At 45.1% G+C, this 18,491-nt stretch overlaps 5 protein-coding genes across 5 annotated transcripts; 2 read left to right on the forward strand and 3 right to left on the reverse strand.

Annotated features, from left to right (window-relative positions):
* Window positions 1-1,866: 1,866 nt before the first annotated feature.
* Window positions 1,867-2,508, forward strand: PVX_086060 (hypothetical protein, conserved; the record flags this gene model as incomplete). The annotated part of the gene is made up of 1 exon (XM_001616825.1): window positions 1,867-2,508. The coding sequence occupies one exon, from the start codon at window positions 1,867-1,869 to the stop codon at window positions 2,506-2,508; it is 642 nt and encodes a 213-aa protein (XP_001616875.1).
* Window positions 2,509-3,599: 1,091 nt separating this feature from the next.
* On the reverse strand, window positions 3,600-6,584 carry PVX_086065 (hypothetical protein, conserved; the record flags this gene model as incomplete). The annotated part of the gene is made up of 6 exons (XM_001616826.1): window positions 3,600-4,524; window positions 4,783-4,924; window positions 5,169-5,298; window positions 5,472-5,558; window positions 5,755-6,260; window positions 6,383-6,584. The coding sequence occupies 6 exons, from the start codon at window positions 6,582-6,584 to the stop codon at window positions 3,600-3,602; spliced, it is 1,992 nt and encodes a 663-aa protein (XP_001616876.1).
* A 1,595-nt stretch (window positions 6,585-8,179) lies between these two features.
* On the forward strand, window positions 8,180-9,740 carry PVX_086070 (hypothetical protein, conserved; the record flags this gene model as incomplete). The annotated part of the gene is made up of 2 exons (XM_001616827.1): window positions 8,180-9,255; window positions 9,376-9,740. The coding sequence occupies exons 1-2, from the start codon at window positions 8,745-8,747 to the stop codon at window positions 9,738-9,740; spliced, it is 876 nt and encodes a 291-aa protein (XP_001616877.1). The 5' UTR covers window positions 8,180-8,744.
* Window positions 9,741-10,473: 733 nt separating this feature from the next.
* On the reverse strand, window positions 10,474-12,977 carry PVX_086075 (fibrillarin, putative). Its single transcript, XM_001616828.1, has 2 exons — window positions 12,397-12,977; window positions 10,474-12,159 (listed from the first exon to the last, which is right to left on the reverse strand). Exons 1-2 carry the CDS (start codon window positions 12,401-12,403, stop codon window positions 11,141-11,143), a joined length of 1,026 nt encoding a protein of 341 aa, XP_001616878.1. The 5' UTR covers window positions 12,404-12,977; the 3' UTR covers window positions 10,474-11,140.
* A 1,145-nt stretch (window positions 12,978-14,122) lies between these two features.
* Window positions 14,123-18,400, reverse strand: PVX_086080 (multidomain scavenger receptor, putative; the record flags this gene model as incomplete). The annotated part of the gene is made up of 1 exon (XM_001616829.1): window positions 14,123-18,400. The coding sequence occupies one exon, from the start codon at window positions 18,398-18,400 to the stop codon at window positions 14,480-14,482; it is 3,921 nt and encodes a 1,306-aa protein (XP_001616879.1). The 3' UTR covers window positions 14,123-14,479.
* Between the last annotated feature and the right edge of the window lie 91 nt (window positions 18,401-18,491).

Genomic DNA, 18,491 nt, shown 5'->3' on the forward strand with positions numbered 1-18,491 from the left:
ATATACCTATGCATTTATATATATGCACATGTGCACATGAGCACGTATGAATATGCACAAACATATGCGCACTCATATGTGTACGTATAAATAGGCACGCGTAAGCAAGCCGCGCGTGCATATGCGCACATAAACGTACACCACGTGCGAACATATATATGTAAGAATATACAAGTACATATATGCACAATAAAATATATATATACTTTACAATTGCATTATATATACGCGCTTGCGCACGCTTTGTGGGGCCGCCTCCACCCGCAACATGTGCATACCATACATGTGTACACCCCTGCGCGGCCAAGCGCGCACTCCCCAAGATTTTTGCTCCTCAAACGTACCATTTTAAAAAGTTATGAGTAAGAAGTCTCATCCTTTCCTTGCATATCAAAAGTCACGAGAAAGATTCGGGGTGTCTTACGTCAATTATAAAACAATTTTTTTGTTGTCCCCTTTTTTTTTTTTTTTTTTTTATTTTTGCAAAAAAATTTGTGCTATACCAATTGGGGACAGAAAAAAAAAAAAAATGACGTAAATTTTTTCTACAAATTGTTAATTGCAAATGGAAAAAAAAAAATAGTAAAATGAAAAAATAAAATGTAACTGCTTATTATGCACAAATTAAAAATGAGCAAATTGAGAATTCTTAAGAAATAACTTCTTAATAAGCTAATCCTTGGATTTTATTATTTTTTTTTTTTTTTTCATTTCACATTTTTGCTTATACGAATGAGAAGAAATAGCTTTTTTTGAGGCATGGGAAAAAAAAAAAAATTGCTTTCCTTACCAAGCAAACATGCTGTGGTATGAGCGTGCGTACGAACGTATGGACGGACGGACGGATGGACGAAATGTGAGGAACATGCGAAATGAGCGAATCGTGCGAGGCAGGCGAAGCATGTAAAAAACGCTCACGTTTGCGCTAACGATTATAACTCCCCCGTATGCTCGCGCCTGTGCCTGTGCCTGTGCCTGCGCCTACGCCCACGCGCATGTTCACCCCTTGTTAAGAATTAATTTTTTCATTTCCGCCCCCTTTTTTAACAAAGAGTTTCTGTATCAGTTTGGCAAACCGCGCACGGCACGTACGCATCATTTTACGTATCGTATCCGTGCCGTATAAAAACACTTATGCGCATAAACGCATACGCGGCGAATGTACACCGCACGGAACGCCCTGGCTGTACACCGCGGAGGTTCCCGCTTCAGCACACGCGTGAAAAGAGGGCCATATGTACCATATGTACATATATACATGCACGCGCACTTGTGTCATACCGCCACCGCGTTACTGCGCTGCGACCCTGTCGCCCATCCGCTATACACGTATGTCAAATTATGAAGTACGAATGAGGTGCCAGGAATTTTTTTTTTGAAATTTTCAAATTAGATATAAAAATATGCATACATATGGAGTAGCCAGTGCTTGCCAAAAAGTATGCACGTAAAATGAACTTGTGTGGAGGGGAAAAAAAAAAAAAAAAAACATTCACATTTACATTTACATTTACATTCGTCCTCGAGTTCATTTTATGTGCATTAGATTTTTACTCCTGTGTATATATACCTGGCGTGTGAACAGCTATGTACCAGTAGGGGTGGAGGTCAACTGTTAACGAATGCGTCACGTAAGGGAACAAGAAAAAACAAAACAGATGTAACTGCAAGTTGAAACGCCCCCAAGCTGGTACGTGTATGTGGTGTATGTGCGCACGATGCGTGTATTATATGTGTAAAAGTTTTTTTTTTTTTTTTTTTTTTCCCCTCCTTTTCTTCCCTCTTTTTTCTTCTTTTTCCTTCCGCCACTTCCTCCCCATTTGCTCGCATAAATGCGCCCACCTCTTAACCCGCGCCCAATCGAAAATGAAAAGATATATCCTCAATAACAACACATTTTGTAACACGAAAAAGGCCAAAGTGGCGTGCCATTGTGACGGCGAATTAAACGCTAAAGGATGCACGACCGTGCCAGTTTTTTTTGACCTTAATAAAATCTCTTGCAAAAAGGTGGAAGATGACATAGAGCAAAAAAAAAAATTAGATAGATTGTATTTCTTTCACATAGAAGAAAATGGAAAGAGAAGAAAAATAAATTTTTTGAATTTCTTCAACGAATTCGATGGGCGCGACACACCCAGTCGTCACTGCGGCGCGTCGCCGAGTGACGCTGCTCCCTGCCCTGCACCCAGCACGACACAGCCCATCAGCTACTCCAGGGGCGAAACAGGCACCATAAAAGTGAGCAGCCACACACATGTGGATCATAGCAGCAGCCCAAGTAAGCAGGAACCCAATTTACTAAAAAGTGAATCCCCCCATTTCGACACCGTAGAAGATGAAGAAAGTTGTAGAAACAAAAAATACAATCAAATAAAAAATAAGTATTATGAAAAGATAAACCATTTGTTGAAACAGGTGCATATGAACCAAATTGCCAGAAGGAACAGCAGCGGTAGTAAGGGTATGCATCCCTGCGAGGATGCCAATGCAAAGCAGTGTGTGTGAGGAGAACGCGCCACAAAGTATAGTCACGTTAACGTACACATGTGTGTGCCGTGCGGAGTGCAGCTCGTGGTACGCGAACGTACGTTCTACGCGGATGGAGCAGAGCTAACCATAGGAATGAACGGATCGGAAGAAAGGGCAAAGTGAAGTCGAATCCGCAGTGAATGCAGATGTGAGGTGTCAGCTGAAAGGAAAGGACTGGTTCTTCACCATAAATTACGTGCATAACTTACGATACGTGTAAGCATTAGCAATGGGAAAAGGTGAAGCTTCTTTTTTTTTTTTTTTTTTTTTTTGTCATTCTTAATTTTTTTACTTATTTGATTTTTGCGTCCCCCCATCCTTTTTCTTCACCCGTTCTGTGCGGCTATTCCCTCACCTCTTCCTTCGCGACCGTCTAAATTTCTTCCCCTTTTTATTTTATTTTTTTTTGTTGTCTCTCTTTTTGCTGTGCCTCCGCGAGCCTCGTTTCAAATTTGAAAAATCGAATTGAAACCTGCCTATAGATTCCCCCCTTTTTCCGTCCATTCGTTTATTTCACCCCTTGACGTGAAAAAAAAAGAGAGAAGTCGTGAAAAAGGAAAAAAAAATGAAAAGAAAAACAAAAGATATACCAAACAAACGTTGAATTATTTCCCATTTTTCTAAAAACTTTAAACTTTTCGAATTAAAAATTTACATGCAACTGTTTTTTATGTGTGCAAAATTAGGTGACACGCAAAAAAATTACGCCTTGAATTTACCTCCGTGGAGTGGGTGGGATGCACACGTGTGTGCAAGCGAGAAGGCATAGGGTGATGGGCAGATGGGTGGACAGGTGGATGGACGGGTGCCTCCAATTGGGGAAGGCACAGTGCCCTGAATCATGAAGAAGTCCTCTTGAAGTGCGAGATTGTGCACAGTTAAGAGGGGAGCTTTTTGAAAGAACTCCTCCTTTACAAATGTCAAAGTGGGGTAAATGCAAACAGAAAAAGAAGGCTTATCGATTGACGCTTCCCACAGGAGGGGTGACAGATAAACAGGAAAACGAAGCGAAACGAAACGAAACGAAACGAAACAAAAATTTAGAGGAGCAGTCTCACTTGGGAAGATTACCCCAATGTCATGACATCCATTTCATCCATATCTCCAGCGTTCATTTTACTTTTCGCCTCACCATCGTCCTCTTTGTTATACCTTTGCATTAGCTGCATCAATTTGGAGTCTTCCGTCGCAACATTTTCAGTACCCTTTTCATCCTTCTGCAAATGACTCACCGTTTTGTCTATTCTTTTGGGAGATCTCGAAATGGATTTTTTTCTCGTTTGGATATTCTCTACCCTTATGGTGAGAGAGGATTTGTATGACGTGGGTCTGCGAGCATAATCCTTTCCAGTGGCGAGTGCCTTTTGGCTTTCTATTTTTCTAAATTTGTTAATTAATTCGCCTTCATTAATTTGGTACTTGTCTTTTCTATGCTCTTTACCTTCTCCGGAACTGTACGATCTGGACGATCTCGATGCGGACTTGTCCTGCTTCCTGTGCGATTCTTCGTGGGATTTCCTTCCGCGTTTCGTGGGTGACCTATCACGGTGGTCTCTGTGCGACTTGTCGTGTGAGGAGTGTTTTTTTTCGCTCCGTTCTTCGCTCGTTCGTCTCTTTCGGCGTCTCTCCCGGTCGTGACTCCTATCTCGGTCACGACTCCTATCCCTGTGTCTTCCTCTATGCAGGCTTCTGCTCCTGCTCCTGCTTCTGCTCCTGTCTCTGCCCCTGCTCCTGCTCCGTCGCCTCCTTCTTTTCCCGCTCCTACTTCTGCTGCGCCTTCTGTGCGTTTTCTCATTTCTGCTCCTGCTGCGGCTCCTCTCGGTGGCATCCCCCCTGTCTGCGTCCCTCTCCCTGTCGGGGTCCTTCGAGCCCAGCTTCACGTACCCCATGTTAACGAGCTTTTCGTTCCCATCGATTTTTCTGATTCTGACGAAAATCTTTTCCTTCCCGTGGTTCACGATGCCTCCGATTTCGCCCTTCTCCCACTCGCCGCTGGGTGGGCACGAAGGGGAAGGAAAAAAAGTAGGTAAATAAATGGGCAAAAAAATGCCAAGCGTAAGAGAAGACAACAAAATGCAAAACGTAAAAGCCGACTGGTCGTAAAAACCACTCGTGATTTCTCTTCAGAGCAGGCTAGCTGCTCCACCCCGTGGGGGCACCCCCCTGCAAGAAAATATATAAGCACACGAGGGAGATCTCATCTGGAGGGGCCCCCCTCTTCGTGGTCTCACGTATGCGCGCCTCGCTTACTTGACATATGCCATAACGGGTTCTCCCTTCACAAACTTGTGCATCTTCTCTTTGTTCCTTTTGAGCCTCCTCCTATGGTCATTCATCAGCATCAGCCGCGCACCATAGGTGTTTTTTATTTTTATGGGCATCCTCGGGAGGACTGCAAGCGGGGGTATCATAGTCAAGTGTAGTCGTATGTACACATGGGTCCGGTGCACACGCGAAGCGTACGCGTTTAGCATGCACGCTTAGCATACACAATTAACACACACGCCTAACACACACGCCTAACATACACGCTTAACATACACGCTTAACACACGCACAAACGAGTGCCCCCCCTTTGCAGGGGAAACAACCCAACTGGGCTGCAGGACCCAACTAGTTCGACGCATTAAACGAACCTGTGTTGAAATACTTATCGTCCGCCAGGAGGCACTGAATGTACTCGCCTATCGTCTGCTTCTTCCGTTTGTCGGCTGATGTGACAAACTGGTCTTCATCCAGCAGGTAGGGCTCGAACCACATCCACAGCTGGAAGGAGGAGGTAAGTGGGAAAAAAAAAAAAAAAAAAAATAAAATAAAATAAAGTTGACGGAATGGGGCATGCATATTACGCATAGACGCATCGGTGTGGATAAGTAGCTCCCCAACCCCCAAGGGAAGAACTGCTATCTGTTTGGGGGGGATCCTTCTTTATTCCTAACATTGGCAGGAGAGTGGACGTATCTCAAATATAAAAACCCGCAGGCTCGTATGTAGCAGGAGTCTCGGCTTTCGATCAACATCTTCATCTGTTTGGAGGAGAGAAAAATGGGAAATAATGCAACGATGGTGTGATGTGAAGAAATGGTAGACGCTGCATCGATCAGGTGACGTCGGTACTATGGCACGTATGCAGGGCAATCAATATGGCGGCCTTCCACTGGCACTGCAGCAACGCTTCACGCTGCTACGCTTCACGTAACGCCGCTACGCATCACGCCCGACCTGCTTCTCCGACAAATGCATGGTGAACAGCTTGTAGAGGCAGCAAAAGAGAGTGGAGGGCGCGCGCGTGCTCCCAATGCAGTAGGGTTCCACATGGTCGGCATATAAGTGAATTTCGTCCACCACCTCCTTAAACGTTTTCAGTGGAACTAGCGATCTGAAGTATTCAGACGATAAAATATTATTTCTGAGTAACGTATTAACATTGTACGTTGTAGTGTTTGTCATTTCGAGGATATTTTTTTTTTCTTCATTATTATAATTAGCTAGAGATGAATGGAAGGAGCTACTAGATGCATTGTTTGCACCCATTTTATATTTCATACCCCCCCTATATGTGTGGTCTAGATTGCTATATCTGTAGCTACTCGGGTGTTCTTCCATTCTGCTTGGGAATCTACTCATGGCGTTACTGTATGGGTTCATCATACTGCCCATCGGGGGCATTCCACTGTTCATGTGGTAGAAGGACGGGTCCATGTAGCCGTAATTCATGGCGTAATTTCCTGCGTCGTTGTGAGGAGAGGTGGGGAGGCGGTGCTATGGTGGGTGGTGCAGCAATTCGAGACGTTAACATAGGAACAACCGCGGTGGGCAAAGCTGTGGTGGCATCCCATGCAAGCATTACCGTCGAAGGGGGCGTCTCCCGGCATATTGTTATAGCCCCTCTTGTTGCCCATAGCTCCATCGGGGTTACTATTGTAGTAATAGTAGTCGTACATCTGCTTGTTTAGGTCATTTTGGTCCGGCTGATTGGGTTGATTTGGCTGACTGGGCACGTTCGGCGGGTACGCGGCGGGGTATTCTGCATTGTTGTGCTGGTTGTCCATTGTGTGGCTGCGCGTTGAAAAGGGGGGGAGCGGAGAATGGCGTGAGCCAAGCGACGCAAGCGAAGCGAGGTGAACCGAGCGCCGCAAGCGAAGTGGGGAGAGCGAAGTGGAGCAAAAGAAACAGAGCAAATGAAGCGGAGCAAACGAAACGGAGCAAACGAAATGGGGAAAACGAAACTGAGCGAACCTAATGATTGCCCTTTGAAAAAAATAAAGGCGCGGCGGCTACCATTTGGGACCTCCACATACTACAGCGGTGTTCTTTTTCGCGGAGGTGGTTTTCCTCATTCGTGGGCCCTTGTACGTAAATGTACGGGGCTCATTTGGTTCTTTTTTTTGTGCAACGTAATGGCAGAAAAAAGGTGAGCTGCGTTGTGATCCCTACTTGGGGGAACGTGTAAGACGCTCTCATGTGAGTCTGCACACGGGCACTTCTCCGTACAACCATGTAGATGACTTCCCCATGAAACGGCTACACACACTGGGAGTGGGAGCAACACATGGGGGGTAGCCACACGAAGCACCTAACACGTTGAAAGAAAGAAAAAAAAAAAAGGAAGAAGCCACGGCGCTGTTACGCAGAAGCGGGCGCGTCTTGCATGCATATTGTACAATTACAAGCGGGCATATTGACAGCACGCCGCATAAGGCCGTGCGTAGTGTACATTATATACTCATGAGCAACGTTGCTGTAACGAATTTTTACAACAGGGGGGGAGGACGAACGAGGGGAAGCATGCTAATTCGGTCAATCATTTTTTCTGAAGGCACAAACAAAGGCGTTTAAAAAAGGGGAAAAAAGGAGGGGGAAGAAATATGAACAAGTTGGCACATAATGTGGATTGGGAGTGGAGTCAAAATGGCTAGCAGTTCATGTCCCCCAAGGTAAGGCAAAGCCTATAATTGCCTTTTTTCCCAATTTGTACGTCTTCCTACAATGGCATATTTTTTACAAAATGGTTAGCAGCTTTTCCACTCCTCTGAATGCAGCCCCATATGGCATCGCTTCTTTTTACTGATGAGGGAAAATAATTGGGGGGGAGGAAAACGCCTGCATTTATGCTTCGTTCAGCACAAGATAAAAAGAAAAAAGGAGCATTTTCACGACGAGGAAGGGGAGCACGAGCTGCTTGGGGTGAGTTCTCTCAAGCGTCAGCATGTGCGGAAGTATGCGTTTATATAATACGTATGGGGAGTCATAAGCGCTGCAAATTTCTTCACGCAGTTGGGATGTGTTTGAGGGATGCAGCACGAACTTTCAGCATTCGCAAAGCGGCGAAGTGGCAAAGAGGCCAGGTGGTACATTTTTTATTTTGCCCAACCCAGCTGCATACGCATAAAGTATATTTGCTTTACTTGCGAGACGTGTGCTTTCCTTTTTTTTTTTTTTTTTTATTCTGTTCAGAGGGTCCTACATCGGATTTGTTGGTATATTTACGTATAAAAATATATCTGTACGTATATGGGCGTAAAATTCGTATGCGTTTTTTTTTTTTTTTTTGCGGAATTGGTATTTGCCCGTTTGCATATTTTTTGGGCCCTTCAGAAATTCCCGCGGAATTTTTTCCTGTTCGCATGGCACTCACATTGTTGCCTGTTTTACAATCCTTTCGAAGCCATTTTGGAAGCACAGATAACGCTGCACGTGTTTACGAACAAATGTTTGCACATGACGAGGTGGGCGCGTACTCAGTTCTGTCGCGCCCTGTCTGTCACACGCATAGTACGTACATGCGGATGTATGCGTTTATGTGCCCCTTTTCCCCGCTTGGAATGTGCTAATGTGGCGGTGATATTTCCCGGCACCGCAGCGATTTTGTTTTGCCATCACATGGTTCTCGTTTCGCTGCATATTGCGCCATTTTACCCCACATCGCCCCATTTTGGCGCCGCTTTGGCGCCACTTTTGCCAATATGAAGAAGCAAAAAATTTCCGTTTTTCTTTTTTCTCGCCCATGTTTTTTCCGCACGGAATTTTGTCCCTCTTTAAAGTGTAGCGAAGGAGACGGTCCGCGCCGCTACCGCTGCCGTTGCCGCTTCCCCTACCCAGATAGACGCGCTTCAACAGTACAGACGTACATGCCCGTTCATATGGATCGCCTTACAATCGCGGCCGCACATGTATAAACCCTCCAAACGTCGCAGCTAGCGTGGCCAAGGATGAATACGGGGATTAAGGCAAAAAAGGGGTACGAAAGCAGGCGAAATGATATGAGCGATTTAGACAAAATAAGAAGCAAGTTGGAGGCACTGAAAAGCAAAACAGAAGTGAAGACAGACGAAAGGATAGAAATTGCCAAAAAAAATGACCCGTTTAACGATCTTAAAGTGCACATTTTAAATGTCCTAGATGAGACCAGAAAATGCATAAGGGAAAAGGAGAGCTTACAAAACGTCCATGGAAATAACATCGAGGTGATAAAAAGGGGAAACATCATTTACAACAATATGAAAAATTTAGATACCTACTTTTTAAAGTTAGAAGAAATACTAAAAAAACAGGAGAAGAAAAAATATGCCTACAGTAGGGAGGAATTATTTGATAAAAATGAAACCTTCGAGCTGTTGAAGAGGCAGATTTATGAATGCAAAAAGTTGAGCAATTATGAGCACATTAAGGACACTTGCGTGATGGACTTCTCCGATTTTAAGAATAAGCAGCAGGTGGAGAGTAAGTCATAGCACTATTTTTGTACTCCGGCGTTGGAGGCATACCATCCGATGGTGACGCCTTTCCCTCGTCTGTGTACCCCCATCACACCGAGTTGTTTTTTTTTCCCCCAATTTGCAGGAAAACAAACGAGGAACAACAGTGGCGAAGAAGACGACATGGTCATAATAAACAGGTGGAAAGAAAGAGATAAAATATTTAACGAGGAAATTTTGAAAATCGGAGAAGTGATCGATCGAATAGGAGCCAACGCCGTTTTTATAACAAACAAGGCGGAGGAACAAAATGAAATAATCATAGATTTACAGGACCACACTGATAAGACGCAAAATAATGTGAAAGAAGTTAATGTGGAAATTAAGAAGGTGATGAAAAAGCATTCGCAGACGACCTGGTGTTGCAGAATTTCCCTCGTCATTATTTTGATTATATTGGTGATGATAACGTCGAATGTTATTTCGAATAAATTCATCAAAAGTTTGTGATGGGCGGGAGGGTCAAGAGGCGGAGTAGGACGACCGTCGAATTGGCGCGTATAGCGGTGCTGCGGGGAGTCTCCCCCCAATTGGGCCCACACAGAATGGCCACAATGTGTAACTCTACCCCTCGCAACACGCGCGCAAATTTATGTGAACCGATTTTCCCCCCAGAGCAAATGCTCAATACGGGGTGGAAGGAAAGGGACCGCTTGGGGTTTCCAAGGGAGACCACGGCAGGATAAAATCGCACAACAGGAAACACATTCGGGGGTCCCATAAAAATGTGTCAAACGTGTTGGCGTGCTACTTATCTTTGGCGTGCTACTTATCTTTGGCATGCTACTTATCTTTGGTATGCTATTTATTTACTTTTTTTTTTCCGTATACTTTGTTAAAGTCGACGCATTTGCAATTTTGTATGTAGTACGCTTTTAAATTTTTTTTTTTTTTTTTTTCCTTTTTTTTTGTGTGCAAACGTGGAATTGATAATTTTTTTTCCTTTGAGTTCCCTCAGAAGAAGCATTTTTACGTAAACGCATTTGATTCCCCCCTCACCGTGGTTCCTTCCGACAGGGGAGCCCACGTGTATGTACATACACACCCGCTTATATGGGCAGTTAAAACAAGCGTCCATTCGTATGCTTCCCGACTCAGCTGCTGCGCTATTTTGAGTGGAGGGAGGCGCTTTTCCTCAGCGGTGCGATCAAAGGGCTAACATATTGTAAAGGATAAATGGGAAAAGTTGCATACTTTAAAATTGGTGGTCCCAAGGGGGAAAAAATAATAAAAAACGTGGCATAGTCACGGGGAGGAAAAAAAAAAAACATACTGATTGACAAAAAAGCTGCGCACGCTCCATGAGCAAAATGGGTGAAGCCATAAAAAGGGTGTCCTCTAATGTGCAAAGTTGATACACTACACATATACGAATGCAAATATCAAAAACGAGGGGAAGATGACAGGGGGGGTAGAGGACATCCGCTTCGAACGTGTGTGATGTGAACATCTGTGGTGTGTGCGTGCATCCGCGAGCGCGAAGTCGCTGCGAATTGAACGGGCGTGCACCCAGCACACATCCTTCGCGTCGCATTCGGGTTAATAAAAATAATTTTACATTACTGTACATGTGGGGCTGCGGCGGGGAAGCAACACGAAAACGGTTTCGCCTTCTTTCGAGGTAACCTATATGGCAGGTTTGGTTTTATTTGCCCCCTCATTTTTGTCTTCTTTGTGGGTCATTCCTCGTTTGCTCCTCTTTTTTTATCGAATCTCAAATGGGGCTGGTGATGCAGCAAAAGGTGTGTGCGGTGGAGGATGCGTTTACCCCCGCCGCATGATTGTGACGCGCTACTTACAAACAATGCGGGTTGCCGCCCAGGTGAATACCCCTAAACCTTTGGGAGTTCCTACCTATACATGCCCAAAACGATGGCATGGTTACGATGAAAGGGTTCCAATGTTAGCTTCTCCTTCGGTTTACAACTTTCCTTTTTCAATTTCTCCATTTCGGAAGCAAAAACGACCTCCGGTTTGGCAGTAGAATCCACACAGTTGGCCTTAATAGATATTATAAACCATCCTCCAGTTTTTAAAAACATATGAGCATTCATAGCAACAATACGTGCCTGATCTGGCTGTGCCACATCGGCAAAAACGACGTCCACCATGTCTACTAGCATACGGTACTTAATTGGCTGTCTAGCATCCTCTACAATGGGCACAACATTGGACCTCTTTTTTGACATGTTGGTTAGGTCTCTGCCTGACCTGTGGGAAAATTCAACGGCATAAACAACTCCTTCGTCGCCTACCATATCTGATACGTGAGATACGGACGTTCCATTGGCTGCCCCCAAGTAGAGAACTTTACACCCTGGTTTGATGGGCATGTTGCCAACACCACCCATTAGGCATGCACCCAATTTGGAACGAAAAGGATTCCAAACTCGGTATTCTATTTTTTCATTGTCTCCCATTACTTCGTATCTTTTTTCTCCATAGACACTTTCCCCTGGGACCAGATTTTTGGTTACAAGAATGTCTGACTTTCCTTTTAGGAGAAAGACTCCTGGGAATCTATGAGGCACTACAATAACTTTTCCTGATTTTCCATCTTTTTTGAAATTTTTTTTATTGTTATTGTTTCCACCTCCAAATCTTCCTCCTCCGCTGCCACCTCTTGGGCCGCCTCCGCCTCTTCCTCCTCCCCTAGCCCCTCTTCCTCCTCCTCCGCCGCCACCTCTTGGACCACCTCCACCTCTTCCTCCGCCGCCGCCACCTCTTGGACCACCTCCGCCTCGTCCTCCATTGTTGCCCTTCCACATGCCTCCCTTGCGCACGGCATTGTTATTGTTATTATTGTTGTTTCCTTTCTTGAAATCTTTGTTGCCTTTTTTGAAATTCCCGGATCCGCCTCGAAATGCGTCTACAGGGGGGGGAAGAAGTAGTCATGTTAGTGGGTGAACAGGTGTGCCTGCGCCCTCGCGGATGGTGCAACTACGCCAGTTGTACGTCTGCGTGTAAAAAGAATTCCCCTTTTAATCGCAAAAAGGAAAAATATATAGGGGGCATATTATGCAGCGCTGAGGGGAGAAAAAATGGGTGGCAAAAAAAATTGCCACTGTATTCCTTCGTTGTGACTTTTTTTTAATTTTTCAAGTACCTGTCATTTTGCCTCAGCGTAAAAATGTATTCAAATTTTGCCAAACTGTGCAACAGCAATGAAGTTGCTATGTTGCTGCGCTGCTGCGTTGCTATGCTGCTATGCTGCTACTCCAACTGCGTGAGCTCTTCTTCCCCAATATGTTGGCGCGTTATATACATACAGCGCTTGCGCGGGGGGGAATTCGCGCGCCAAAAGGGGAAAAATTAAAACAAATGGAAAGCAGTTCGCCGTATAGGTACATATATGCATATATATTCTTTTCGCGCTTATTACGCAGCCTTCACAAAACTGGCGTAAAAAGTTCGACGAGAAAAATCCTCCACTGCTATGCTTTTAAAGATGGTACATTTTGGGGTTACATCGTTTTTCACATGGCGATGTTGAAAAGCGCAAATTCATTTCAGCTAAGCACAGCGGCTCACGTTTCGCTTTTGCATGTTCTATATTTTTTGCCGCTTTTGGTAAGCTAAGTTGCTATTTTTTTTTTTTTAAAGGAATTTTTTTTCCGAGCAGTTGCTTCGTTCAGGGAAATTGTTGTATCTTCCTCGATCAGCACGGCAAAATGTACATACGGCTATATAGTTATGTATTTTTTTGGTAGGCGCGGTTATGGCTTGACGGTTGGTTGGTGCCATTTCTTTTTTTTTTTTTTTTTTTTTTTTCAAATTGGGCAAAGGAAGAGTGGGAGAGGCGCCAAAAAATTGCCTCTTTTTTTTCGATCCGAAGAGAGCCACCACAGGGTATATACAGTACGTACATGCAGCGACGTGAACGTTGCAAAGGCGCATTTGCCACCGCGTCAGTGGAGTGGCAATTTAAATGTATGTACAAGCGCGCTTTGGAAAATTCCCCTTTGATGTTCCTCAGGAAGATGTATTCATGTATATGTACATACATATGTATATTGTTTTTTTTTTTTTTTTCCAAAATTTTCGTTATTTTACCAAAGGGGTCATCGTACGATGTCACCAAGCGCTGCTCAGCGACAAGTTCGCAGATCAACAGTAATGTTTTTGTTTTGCGGCGCACAGGTTGACCCACTTGCCACATTTTTTTTTCCGCTCAAAGGAACGATGGGAATGGGAATGGGGGCCCCGTCCTGATACGTCCACATGAACGCATCGTCACGCGCTGACCCTGACGGGTGTCCGCTCAGTGAAAAGAAAAAAATTATGCAGGTATAAAGTGCAGCTTTAAAATGCAGATACAAAATGCAAATATAGAATGACAAATGTTAAGCATGAAATAGGAGGTGGGACATATAAGATGGAGGAATTCACCCTGCATACGTCCCACCAGTGGCGCGAAAAACAAGTCGCCCTGGAAAACGCAAGGAGGGCAAACCACACCCCTTCAGGCAAACGTGTCCTACGCGTAAAGGCGCAATTTTGAACGGAAGCGGAAATCAGGCCAATAAAAAAAAGAGAACGCCTGAATTGAGCTAAAATAATTTTTTCCTTAAGCAGGGAGGAGAATAGACTAAATTTTATGCTCTGGTAGGTTCCTCATTTTTCCATTTTTCTGTTGAAACGACCATGTTGTGAGGGCTCTCCGTTTGGTCATTTTTTCGAACGAAAAAACGTTTCATCTTTGATTGTGCGGAAAATTGCCGTGTGTGGTTCGTTTGTTGTCCCTTTTTTGAGGGCACCCCAAAAATGTGGAAAGGCCTCGAAAAGGGAGTTCATCACAAAAGGTGAGAAAAAAAAAAAAAAAAAACACATTTGGTAGTTTCACCGTTGCGCCTTTTCGGTTAAATAATTCGCTCCACATTTTGTGAGGAGGTTTACTAAGAGGGAAAAAAAAGCGGGGCGGAAGAATACCCCGTAGGTGGCCTCCTCATTTCGTACAAGGGAAAAGAATCATTTTATAAATTTAAGATGGGCAACGAGATGGGTGGTGACGTAGCTTCATCTGAGCGTCGCTGTATGGGAAAACTTCGCGTAATGTCAGCGCGCAGTTGTCATGAAGTACAGGGTGCAGCACCAGCAGGAGAAGCGGCAGCAGCGGCAGCACCACGGAGGGAGATAGGCACCTCGAGTGGGTGTAAAACCCTGTTGTCTGGGACCCGTCCTACGACCTCCTACGAGTGGGTCGAAAACGTTAAAGAGCGGCTGCGCCTAGCGGACGAATGGGACTCAACCCCGTTCTGCGTAGAGCCCGTGAATTCATCGACAGCGGACCCAAGAGACAGGTCGACGAGGCCCCCTTGATTTGATAAGACCCCAGAGTGTATGGCCGCCTTACATAGGGTAGAAGAAGGAGCGTATACATTTGTGCCCCAAATTTTGCCCTCCATTTTGTCACACCCTGATGGACACATGATTGTTCGTTTGGTTCCAACCGGTAAGTTTAAAAATAAGTGTCCGTTGGAAGAGCAGGTAAGAATGTTATCGTCATTTTCGGGGAATACAGAAAAGGATCTTAATTGAGATTGCCTTTCCGATTTTGAAACAATCCCCAAGTGCCCCCTGGCTGCCTTATATTCAAATAACCCATTGACAATTCTCATAATGAAGGAGTTATTTTCATCTCCATTTTTTCTGTTAGGTCTGTACACCCCGGCATGTATGGCTGCTTTGCATATGGAGGAGTCTGGGGTATAGTAGTTGTTGCTTCCCTTTACAATAAGCTTCGATTTGGTGCAGTCATCCGAGCAGTGAACCAAAAACTGGGACCCGATTTTTCCATCAAATTGGTGAGACAGGAGGTCATCTTGGCAGGATAAATTGATTTGCTCTCCATTTATTTGAAGTTCCTTATTGATGATACTTTTGGGTTTACACGGGGTTGTGCATTGCCTTCCATCGACCGTTTTTCTGTTGCTTCCACGTTTTTTCTTCCCCCTTTTGTTTTTTCCACCCCCGTTGTAGTTCCCATCGCTGCCTCGGCTGAGGTAATCCAAGGAGAGAGCAGCACTTGCCGACTGCCTAATTTCATCGTCGGCTAAAACAAACTTGTATACCTCAACGAGGTGGATGCTTCCGATGAAATAATCCGTCGTGGTTTGGTTGGACCTTCCAATGATTAAATCTCCATTGAGGGTAAAGTCATATTTGGCCTTCTCCAGGGTGAGTTCCTTCCCGTTTATGTAGAGGGTGACACCTTTGTTCGTTTTGTTAAACGCCACTGCGAGGTGGTACGTTTGTCCGAGGACTGGCTTGAATTTGGTCTTTATCAAATGAGGGTTACAGTTTTGCTCAATTATTAGCTCGTTTTCTTCGTTCACCGAGATGGAGATTCCGTCACACAGGCTGTGAGAGAGTAGGGTCCTCCAGTTGCCTCCTCCTCCGCTCAAAGTGAAATAAATGATGAAGGTAAAATTGGACAAGCTTTTAATATACTTTTCGTTCGGCAAATTGGTGCAGTTTACGAAATCTGTTTCTTTTCCGTTAAATCCGTGGAAGCCTGTCGGGGGTGTCCACTGGAATGTTGGCTGAGTGCCCAGCCCTCTTGCGGGGAGGTGCCCGTTTGGTAGCTTCGCAATTGGGGGGGCAACGAGCGAGTCGTTTCCTCGTTCATCACTTAAGTCGTCTCCATTTGAAGACTCCCCTGCTGCATTCCCTCCTTCATATTTGCGGTTACTCTTTCGTTCCTCCTGAATGATGGACCTCGTGGGGATGCTGACGCTGAAACTTTTGGACGTGCCAGTAAACCCGTGCGACTCCACATCGTTTCGCTTCGTGCCGAGGAAGCTGTGGTGCTTGTGAGAGATGATGAGGACGAGGTCATCCGCGACGTTGCTTGAGAGCACCCCCGCGTGAATGGCCGCTTTGCATATGGGCGAGTCGAAGGTGTATAAGAACGTTCCTTTTATGACGCCCACTTCTTCGTTACACTTTTCCGGGCAGCTAGCCAAGAAAACGTCTCCCACTTGGGCGGAGCTCAGATCTGCTATGGACACGACTTTGTCGAAACAGGTTAACTCGATTTTGCGTGGGAAGTCCTTTTTCTCCAAATTTAGGAAATTCTTCTTAAGTCCTCCAGTTGTGCTTACAGAGTGGGAGTTATGTCCCCCCACTTGGCTACCCCCCCCGTATGCGTATTCTTCATCTTCCCCGCCTGAACAGCCGATGACGAGATCTTCATCATGCGAGCAGTAAATATCCTCGTGCGTTTCGTGGGGACAACTTTGGAGGGACTTTTCATCCCCTTTACACTTGACATTTACCGCATTTATTTTGTCTGCATCATGTCCGCATAAATTCTCCCCCGCGATATTTGTACATAGGTGGTGGGAGAAGCCGTTTCCCTTTAGTCCTGTGTAGCCCAATTCTCTGCAGGCGATTTTCTCTCCTTCTTTCACCCATCCTTCTGAGCACACAGACCCGAATGATCCATTGTAAAACATTTCTAATCTTCCAATTCCGTTGGTAGTAGGCGCTCCAGTTGCATCGACCAATCTGATCATCCCGTCGGTAACTAACTCGGTGTTGCTCCCCTGATTTAGGCACTGAATGATGACATCATCGTGGTGGTCTACACAATGGGAGGAGTCATCTGCGTTGCATTGTAGTAGGTTTTTCTCATTTCCAGAGCAGACCATGCCAGCACTACTGAATGGGTATTTATAGCCTGCACAATAATTTCGTCCATTTAGGTTGAAGCACATCTGCTTAATGTACAGCCCATTGGGGAAGCCTAAATCTGCACAGGCCCGTTTAGCACTATCATCGGAGAAGGTGAAATTGGGTCCTTTTTTACATACCGTTCCCCATGTGTTGTCGCTCCGTCTAATTTCTAACCTCCCCAAGGATGAGAGTTTTCCAAATGAATCTACAATTCGGACGTTACTCTTGACGTCATCGATTGATTCTAGGCGGTAGGTGTAGAAGGAGAAATTGGGTTCATCCGCTTTGGTAATAAAGTCAATCGCTTCGATCTGATTTGTCTTTTCCCTAACAGCATGGTACTGATTCAAGTCGTTTCCAACGGTGACTATGATGGACCCTCCACTGGGGGTTAACGCCCCGTCGTGAATGGCAGATGTGCAGATAGCTGTAGAGGAAGGATGAATGGAGGAACCTTCTACGGAAGAGAGTTCTGCATTTTGGCAATTCTGTGGACATCTCACTTTGAATATTTGCACCTTACTTTGTAACGCTTGAGGTAGGTTGGCCATATTAATTAAGTCGTTTCCCCTGATGTGGCAGTCGATATCTTTTGCTGCCCCTCCATCTACACTTTGGTCTGCCCTTATATTAACCCTCACCGTTTTTTCGTAGGGGTGCCCAATCCAACTCTTAACGTTGAACACGTAAAGCTTATTGTCACTTTTGATTTTCACAAAATCGCAGTACCAGGGGTCGTCCCTACTAGCGTTATTGGTCAGTATGATATCTTCTAAGGTCCCCACATCTGATGCTTGGAATTTTATTTTCTTCAGCACTCCAGATGTGAATCCTTCGTGTAGCACTTTGGTATTGCTCCGTTTGTCATTTCCTAGGAGGACAATTTCGACCGTCCCACTCGTTCCTGCTTGGACGTCTTTCCCCGTTTGGACAAATGCTGTGTATATTTTATTTCCCGAGAGGAAGTAAGTCCCTTCTGAGTTCTTTTCATTTAACAAACCGGTGCAATCAAAAACCCAGTACTTGTAATCTTTCCATATGGTAATTTTTTTGCACTTCCAATTTTTTTTGGCTGAATTTAATTTTACGTGTACATGCTCGGGACTTCCCACATCAGTTGTGACTGCAAATGTTTTGCTTAACAGACCTTCTTCTTCACTTCCGATGATGATTTCTTTCGTCTTCAGTCCATACCCGTTGGACATGACTAGGGAGACGTTAGCGTACAGATCTACATCGCTGGAGATTACGGGAGTTGTGTGAATCATGTACTTGGCAATATTTTCCGTTTCGCCCTGGCACTCTGCGTAGTCCGCCTTTCCAAATTCGAATTTCGCTTTGCACCATTCTTTGGCATGGGTCGTCAGGGGGGGGAGCAGTTGGAAGAGCAGCTGCAGGACCAGCAGGGTTGTCAGGCACTTGGGGGTTACCATTTTGTGGGGGCAACAGATATGCCTGTTTCGTTACGCTGTTTTTGGAGATGACGTTTACGTTCTATTGTGAGCGCGCGTGAGGGGGGCAGTC

Source organism: Plasmodium vivax, chromosome 13 (genome assembly GCF_000002415.2).
Source record: "Plasmodium vivax chromosome 13, whole genome shotgun sequence".
NCBI lineage: Eukaryota > Apicomplexa > Aconoidasida > Haemosporida > Plasmodiidae > Plasmodium > Plasmodium vivax.